This window comes from Corvus brachyrhynchos, unplaced genomic scaffold (assembly GCF_000691975.1).
Source record: "Corvus brachyrhynchos isolate BGI_N302 unplaced genomic scaffold, ASM69197v1 scaffold3, whole genome shotgun sequence".
Classification (NCBI taxonomy): domain Eukaryota; kingdom Metazoa; phylum Chordata; class Aves; order Passeriformes; family Corvidae; genus Corvus; species Corvus brachyrhynchos.
This window is the reverse complement of record NW_008237619.1, coordinates 13,250,377-13,258,519: the sequence shown is the minus strand read 5'-3', so window position 1 is coordinate 13,258,519 and position 8,143 is coordinate 13,250,377. Positions and strand designations below refer to the sequence as shown.

General features: G+C 55.1%; 2 protein-coding genes across 2 annotated transcripts in view; one reads left to right on the top strand and one right to left on the bottom strand.

Moving 5' to 3' along the window:
- The window catches only part of ACRBP (acrosin binding protein), a gene marked incomplete at its 5' end in the record, with an annotated part of 10,289 nt that extends 6,828 nt beyond the window's left edge, over window positions 1-3,461 (top strand). Inside the window, 5 exons of the mRNA XM_017731660.1 lie at window positions 1,835-1,967; window positions 2,148-2,327; window positions 2,434-2,601; window positions 2,677-2,763; window positions 3,259-3,461. Of these exons, the coding sequence (XP_017587149.1) occupies window positions 1,835-1,967; window positions 2,148-2,327; window positions 2,434-2,601; window positions 2,677-2,763; window positions 3,259-3,387 (697 nt within the window). The remainder of the gene's footprint in view (window positions 1-1,834; window positions 1,968-2,147; window positions 2,328-2,433; window positions 2,602-2,676; window positions 2,764-3,258) is intronic.
- Window positions 3,462-4,307: 846 nt separating this feature from the next.
- LOC103614056 (protein Wnt-4-like) overlaps window positions 4,308-8,143 on the bottom strand; it is a 4,051-nt gene continuing 215 nt past the window's right edge. The window contains exons 1-2 of the mRNA XM_017732005.1: window positions 6,196-8,143; window positions 4,308-5,525 (exon numbers count right to left, since the gene is read on the bottom strand). The exon at window positions 6,196-8,143 is cut by the window's right edge and continues 215 nt beyond it. Of these exons, the coding sequence (XP_017587494.1) occupies window positions 4,896-5,525; window positions 6,196-6,228 (663 nt within the window). The 5' untranslated portion in view covers window positions 6,229-8,143 and the 3' untranslated portion in view covers window positions 4,308-4,895. The remainder of the gene's footprint in view (window positions 5,526-6,195) is intronic.

Below are 8,143 nucleotides of genomic sequence, written 5' to 3'. Positions count from 1 at the left end.
GAGAAACAGCTGGAGCAGGCTCTGTGTGTCCTTCCACATCCTGAGATAAAAAGTATGATAAGCTGTTACCTGAAGTTTTCTCTTTTTGCCTTGGATCAATTACTGATCTCAGCCCACAGATTCTTCTTAATGCTGGGAGGTTTTTTCCCATTCCCCTTGGATCCTTGCCTCACAGTCACTGTTAGGCTTTTTCCAGGGCAGTGGTTAGGACAATAACATGCACAGGTACGAAGCAAGGGAGGGATTTGCATTAGGAAATCGCTTTAGATAGACCCATCCCTTTCCCTGAAGCATGGTGAAACCTCTGTGCATCCACAAACAGCTCAGCAGCATGTCAACGAGTGGAGAGAACCAGCAGCAGTGCTGTTATACTCACCCAGAGGTGGTAAATCAGCTCATAAATTGGCAACTGTGAGGCCAGAAAAACTCACAGCAGAGATGGAGAGCAGAGATAGAGGAGGAAAAGGATGTGACAGAGACAGCAGCAGAATTCTTGTAAACTCAGGTGGATGGCAGTTTTCTGGGAGGCTCATCTCTTTTAACATTCAGGTCTAGGAATTGCTCTGACCACGTACCCTGACCTTCCTGCTCAGCACAGGACATGAAGTCATGTCTGGTGAGCCCCAAAGAAAAAAACAGTGCTATGTGGTTGAGCCATGGACTCCTCTCCTAAGAGAAGTTTGGGATATCTTTTTGAAGCACCCCACCAGCTGTTCCTATGCTAAACACCCCAGGAAGAGGCAGTTTGCTTCTGGTTTGAATGGATCTCGCCCCAAATTCCAGTCACCAAAAGTCATTACTCTTCCACCTGCTGACAAGGAGAGGTTCCAGCTGAAGCCCTCCTTGGTAAAAGTGCTGACTGACTGAGTGGGTACCCATTAGGGTGTTTGCTCAACTGAGTGATGCTTTTTCAGCTTCTACCTCTAGGAGAGAGTTTTCCAGGCCTTAGGAAATCTCATCTTCATGATCTTCCTTCAGGTTCTCCACCTCTTCTTTATTTTTCTTTAATGCTGATCTGAAGGTCTCCAAGAAGTTTCAGATATTCTCAGGAAAACTTGTCTATACATGTTAGCCCATGCATGGATTTTAAGAGCATTTTAACATAAGCAGTTGCTGCTCTTCTTACTCTCTGTCAGATCAAAAGTTTGTTTATTTATCACTGGTTTTATTTCCAGACATGAGAAGCAAATATCTAATGAGCATGTGTTACCTCTTCTGCATCATCAATGATGACTGAAACCAACCATCCCTGTCTGTTAACAGTTCTGTACCATGTTTACAAATTCCATTGTCCCTAGGAGATGCCAAATATTCTCATTGTTCTGATCCCACTGTCCTTAAATTCTCTACTTTTAGCTACCCGTGTCAGTTTGGAGGAACAGTTAATTCATGGTTAACAAGTTTTTCCCTGTTTGTGTCAAATACTTTGGAGGGAGGCTTAATAAGTGACATCCTGCAGACCCAAACGCGGCTGCCCCACATTCAACACTCAGCAGACATCTAACAAACATCTCCTCACTGTGCACTTGGATGATATTAGGCAGCAGCTGCTGCAGGGACCCTGGGAAAGCTCTTCAAGCTCTGCTCCTCATCCAGTCCCTCTCACATGCCCCCAAATGCGCACCAACTCCCCTGTGGCCTCTGTGTTACACAGGCATGTACAGACCCTACAGAGAGCCCCATTCCTCTGTGCAGTTTAGCCAAGAGTCCAAGGGTTCTTTGGGAAGGGATTTTTTGCTTTGTTTTGGTGTTGTTTTCAGTTTCTGACTAAAGACACATCTCTTCATTTTGTGACAAGGAATGAGATCACTCCCTCCTTCCCTTTCTCTGTCAGCCTTTTAGCCCTGCAGAATGATGAGGCAGTGCTGGTCCTGTGCTATGCAGTGCTGGAGGGAAATTGTCTCTCATCCATGCTCGCCATGGCCTGGAAGGAGATGGAAAGAAGAGTCTTTGGGTTTGGAGACTCGGTAAGGATACCAATGTCCACCTTTGGCCCCCACTGTGTGCAGGCCACCTCCTGGGAGAAGCTGACCTGGGTGACCAGGGGGGCAAGCTCCAAGCCAGGAATACAGGAACTCCTCAGGCACCTCTTTTGGGAGGTTCTCAGTCTCCTGTTCTCCCCTGACTCCCCGCTGCATCCACCCCAGGTGTGTGACAACCTTGGGCGGCACCACACGGACCTGTGCCCCGACTGCGCTTTCTGCTCGCTGAAGAGGGAGCAGTGCCAGAACATGGAGACCCTGAACCGCGTCCACTGCGACTCAGGCAGCTTCTCCACCTACATCAACCCTCAGATCTCAGCCCAGCACGGGGATGCAGAGGGCAAGGTACCGAGCGAGCTGAATGTCCTGCTGCTCCCCAAGGAGGAGCCAGGACTGGGAGTTGGGGAAGGGGAGGAAGAAGCATGGCTCACTTTATCCCACCCCTTTGCAGTCCAGGTCCTCACAGACCCTGGAGGACTACAACATAGACTTTTTGAGAGGGATGAGGCTGGAGTACTGGTGCAGCCGTTTGGCCATCCATGGCTGTAAGGACCCTGCTGTCACCCTCTGGCTGAAGGCAGAGTACGACGCCTTCCAAAACAGGGATGGCTCGAGAAAGGTGGGTGAGCACCAGTCAATGTTCCCATCCCTCCTTCTCCTCTTCTCTCTCTGACCTTCATTCCCATGTCGTCAGATCTGTGACTCGAGCGGAGTTCAGCATCCCAACTACTGCATGTTCAAGAGCTACCAGTGCCTCCTGAAGAGCATCCACAACTACAGGGTGAGAAGCAGCTGCGCTGCCTTTTGCACAGTCTGCCCTTCCACAGCTGGCCCCTCTACAGCCAGCCCTGAGTCCCTGTTGGACCCACTGGCCCACTGCTTTTCCTTCTAGGACATAATTGGGTGTGTTTGGGGGAGGGGGGAGCAAATAGCGAGCCCAGTACAACTGGGATGTCATTGGTGGGTGAGACTTGCAAGGACGATGTGGGGGGTGGTATCCCTGTATATCCCTGCAGGGCAGGATCTCCCCCATCTGCTGGGTGCTTCCTAGGCAGTAACAAAACCCCAAATCACCAGAGCAGGACAGAAGACTGGCCTGTATCCTAGCAAACACACAGTTCAGCTATCAGCTGAACCACTTCCCACCTGGTCCTCCCCTCTTCCCCCTGGTGCCCCCATCATCCCAGCCTCCAGATGCCATCCACCACAGAGGTCTCTTTCCTTGGGGAAGGATGGGCAGTGGTACCACTCCTGCGAACTCAGGCTTTCCTTGCAGGTGATTCGTGTGGAATGCCAGCATAACAAGACCTTCCGGGTGCTGAGTGTGAAGGAGGGAGACAAGGAGGTGCAGCTGTGGCAAGAGAGGTTCCAAAGCCTCTCCAGACAGCAATCAAAAAATGATTAAAGTTTGTAAAGACCTTCAAGATAGTCAAGGCCTTTGACCAAATACCACCATGCCCACTAAACCATATCACAAAGTGCCATGTCTACTTGTTTTTTGAACACTTCCAGGGGTGGTGATTCCACCACTGCCCTAGGGAGCCTCCAATGCCTGACCACCCTTTCAGTGAAGAAATTTTTTCCTAATATCCATCCTGAACCTCTCCTGGCATAGCTTAGAGCCATTCCCTCTTGTCTTGTTACTGGTTGCCTGGGAGAAGAGACCAACCCCCACCTGGCTACAGCCTCTTTTCAGGGAGTTGTAGAGAGTGATCAAGGCTCCCCTGAGCCTCCTTTTCTCCAGCTTAAACCACTCCAGCTCCTTTAGACACTCCAGGCCCTTCACAGGCTTTGTTGCCCTTCTCTGGACTCACTCCAGCACCTTGGTGTCTTTCTTGCAGTGAGTGTCCCAGAACTGCACACAGCACTCAAGGTGTGGCCTCACCAGTACCATGTACAGGGGGGCAATCCCTGCCCAGGTCCTGCTGGCCACTCTATTGCTGATACGGGCCAGGTGCCATTGGCCTTCTCGGCCACCTGGGCACACTCTGGCTCATGTTCAGCCGCTGTCAGCCAGCACCTCCAGGTCCTTTTCCTCTGGGCAGCTTCCCACCACTCTGTCCCCAGCCTGTGGTGCTGCCTGGGGTCGTTGTGACTCAAGAGCAGGACCTGGCACTTGGCCTTATTAAACCTCATACAATCGGCCTCAGACCATTGATCCAGCCTGTCCAGATCCCTCTGCAGAGCCCTCCTGCCCTCCAGCAGATCAACACTCCCACCCAACCTGATGTCATCCAGTAACTGACTGAGGGTGCCCTCGATCCCCTCATCCAAATAATTGATAAAGTTCTGAAACAGGACTGGCCCCCACACTGAGCCCTGGGGAGCCCCACTGGTGTTCCCAGCTGGATGTAACTTTATTCATCACCACCCTCCGGCCTGGACATCCAGACAGTTTTTAACCCAGCAAAGAATGCACCTGTTCAGGCCATGGGCTGCCAGTTTCTCCAGAAGAATGCTGTGGGAAATGGTGTCAAAGGCTTTACCGAAGTCCAGGTAGAAGATATCATGCACAGCCTTTCCCTCATCCCTAGGCAGGTCACCTGCTTAGAAAAGGAGATCAGGTTGGTCAAGCAGGACCTGCCTTTTATGAACCCATCCTGGTTGGGGCCAATTCCCTGGTTGTGCTGTGTGGTTGCACTGAGGATAATTTGTTCCGTAACATTCCCTGGCACTGAGGTCAGACTGAATGAGGGGAGCCTCACTGTGGCAGCTGCTGGAACTCCTCTTGGAAACGTTTCTCCAGCCAAAAGAACGGCTGAGCAGTGGAGAAGGCATTTCTTGCACGTCCAGAGACAGGGGAGGGACCAGAGACCGGGACTCTCCAGGTCCCAAACGCAGCATGTGAGCAAGAGGCTTTTGCGTGCACTTCGCTTTCCACTGCGGCTGGGTCTTTTGCTTAAATTTAGTGGTTTATTTGGCCTGTGCCCTCCAACCCTCCCTCCGGAGAAACAATTCAAACCGCAGCAGCCCACCGCGGCCGGCGGGAGGGTGCTGTGTGCGGAGCACGCAGGAGCCTGTGGCACCCCTGGGCACCTTCCCTGCGGCTCGGCAGTGGCCGGGCAGCCTCCCCTCAGCGGCACCCGTGCACCTCCACGAGGAGCCGGCTCTGCTCGCACTGTTCGGAGCAGCACCGGCGGAACTCGCAGCTGCAGCGCTTCCCCAGCTCCGCCCGGGCCGTGGGGAAGCCGCGGCCGCAGCACCGCAGCTCGCAGCCGTCCGTGGCCAGCCATGTGCGCCTGCACCGGTGTTCCCGGAGGGGCCGGAGATCCCGTGCCGAGGGTCCCGGTCGCAGAAGTCCGGGCTGGCCAGCAGGTAGACCAGGACGTGAGCCGTGTAGGGCTTGAAGCGAGAGCTCTTGGGCACCAGGAGCTTGCGGGAACCGACCCGCTTCGGGTAAACCTCCGCTGCCCCCTCAAACTTTTCCTTGAGGACGTTGCCCACCTGGCGGAAGGGAGGCATGACTTTCCAGCAGGTGCGCACCTCGCAGGAGCCCGACACACCATGGCACTTGCACTCCACCTTCATGTGGGCCAGGAGGGCCTGTGGAGAAGGAGGCAGCTGCCAGCCAGACCAGGGACACCCTTCCCAACCCCTCCCATGCTGCTGCTGTTCCCCCAACGCTGCGCCCAGGGAGCTGGAGAGCGGGGGCAGGATCGAGAAAGGGAAGAGGAAGGGGAAAGTGAAAGGGCAAAAATGTCTTTTTAAGCCAGGCCAATGTGAACAGAAGGAGATCCACTCTGTGGGAAACAAGATGGTTTGGGTCTGTAAGAGAAATTCCTGAGGCAGAGGGAGGGATGGGGACCTGTTCTGACCTGCGGGGCTGTGGGAGGGGAACACATCTGCCCAGAGGCAGAGGATGTTCAAGGGACCAGATCTGACTGTGGCTCCTGCAGATGTCTTTATTGAAGAGGGGCTGGAGGGGCAGGGAAGCCCTTCGGAGCAGAACAGAGTAAATTTCCTAAATCATAGCTGGGCTCTGTGAGGAAGAGGAGGCTGCACAGAAGTGGGTAGGGGAGGCTGGGACTCCCCTCCACACAGGTAGGAGCCAGCTCAGTGGTGGGCTAGGAAAGGCAGCAGGATGCAGACTCCTCAGGGAACACGAGGCTGCCCTGGAGTGCCTGTTGGGGCATGGGGGCTGGACTGAGCTCTGCCCAGCCAGGGAGAAGCCCCTGCAGCCAGGCTTGCTCCCAGGCCTTGTTCCTGCTCTCACCTTCCTCCCAGCCTCATTGTTGTGCAGGTTCATGAGCGCTCAGCTGGAGGAGACACCACGGCTCCTCTCAGGGCTGTCCACGAAGGCCTGAGAGAAGGCAATCCTGTAAGACAGGTTATCAGAACAGCCTGACCACTGGAAACCTGCAGAGGGAAAGCGGCCTTGAGACAAGGAAAGAGAAGCCCTGAGAGGATCTCCCAAAGACCTGTGGAGAATGGAAGTGTCTCCTTCTCTGGTCTGTCTCCCCTATGGACCTTCCCCTCTGCCACCTGTTCCCTGCCACCTCTCTTCCTTCATCTTCAGAGCTGACTCCTCGGACCTTGTGCAGCCACACTTGTGCAGCTCCCTGAGGCTGCAGGCACAGGTCACAGCAAAAGCAATGCGTGGATGAAAGCAGACTCCCATGTGCCTGCAGCAGGACAAGAATTGGCACAGAGGGCAAAGGCACTGATGGGGCACAGTGTGGGAAAAGAGGCTGTCACTGTGTGCAGGAAGGATGCATGCAGATGGAGACCGCTCGGGAGGAATAGATGTCAGGATGTTCACCCAGTGCAGCTGCCCCCAAGGCTGGGAGCCAGTAAGTGACACGGCTCTGTGGCAGGGTGGGTGGCGGGGTCGGGGAGAAGATTTACCAGCCTGCAGAGCTGGCACCCAGGATGGTCCAATGGGACCAAAATGCCAAATGTAGCCAAATGGGAAGGAGTTTCTCCAGAATGCTAATACGTGTAAGAGCATTCGGTTCAGTTTGCTCTGTGCTGACAGACAGGCTAGCATCTGGAAGAAGGCACTGGCCCCTCTGGGGAGGGGTCCTTGCACACTAGCCCAGGAAAGGCTGATGTGTCAAGGGGACAGTAGGCACACTGGAGTGACACCACGCCGAGCCTGCCTGCGCCACCTCCCCCTTGCTGCCCTTGGATGGTGGCCTTGCTGAAGACCTGCAGCCCCTGCAGGGTGGAGCAGATCCAGCAGCGAGAGTGAAACTGGTGCTGGCACTCGAGGACAGCCAGCTCCGTGCCTCGCTGCACCACCTCCATGGCTTCCACCTGCCGCCGGCAAACGCGGACCTGCTCTTCCACCAGCCCTGCCAGGCCATCACAGCCCCTGGCGTCCTGGAGGACTGCCTTCAGGGAAGTCTGCTTGGCCAGGGACCTGTGGGGCAGGGCAGAGGTTCAGTTGCAGATGGGCTAGAGCCAGGGCCTTACCTCTGCAGGACTAACCCTCTCTAGCCATATCTTAGAGCAGAAATTGGGCAGGGAAGGGGATGTGGCCATGTTGTCTGTGAATTGGACATTCTTGCTCCACATTCTGGTCTGCACCATCCCTCTCCCTCCATGCTCCCAGAGATGCCCCTTCCGCCATTTGGTTGCCCAGATTCCTTCCTCCACCACCCTGTTCTCGCCCTATTTTCTTTGATACAGCACCTCCCTAGGCGGCTTTCCACCCCAGACAGTACAAGCACAAAGCATACTTACAGCCAGGTCACAGCAGCAACGTGCTGCACGTGGATCAGCACCACATACAGCCACACCAGCTCCATCCTGTCTGTGGCAAAACTTCACCACCTTAAGCCCCGGCACAGTAGCTGTCTGAATCCCCCTCCTGTGGCTTCCCACAGCCTCTGCCCAACAGTGGCTTTCACAGCAGCTCCAGCCCAGCCCTGCAAAGCAGGGGTAGTCCCAGCCCTGGGCAGTGGCCGTGGGCTGTCTGGGTGTGCCTGCCAGCATCCGAGACCCTGTAGCCCGCAGAACCCTGCTGGGCTGGCCTTGCGAGGTTGTCCACACCAGTGCTACAGCTCGGGCAGCATGGTGGGAGAGCTCTGAGCTTGGGCTCTGGGGTGGGCATCCGTCACGAGGAGCTCACATGGATGGGGACAGCGTCTGTGTCACCCCCATGGCCTGTGCCATCCTGTCAGCAGATGGTGTGGTTGTCTTCCTCCACAGCCCAGTCA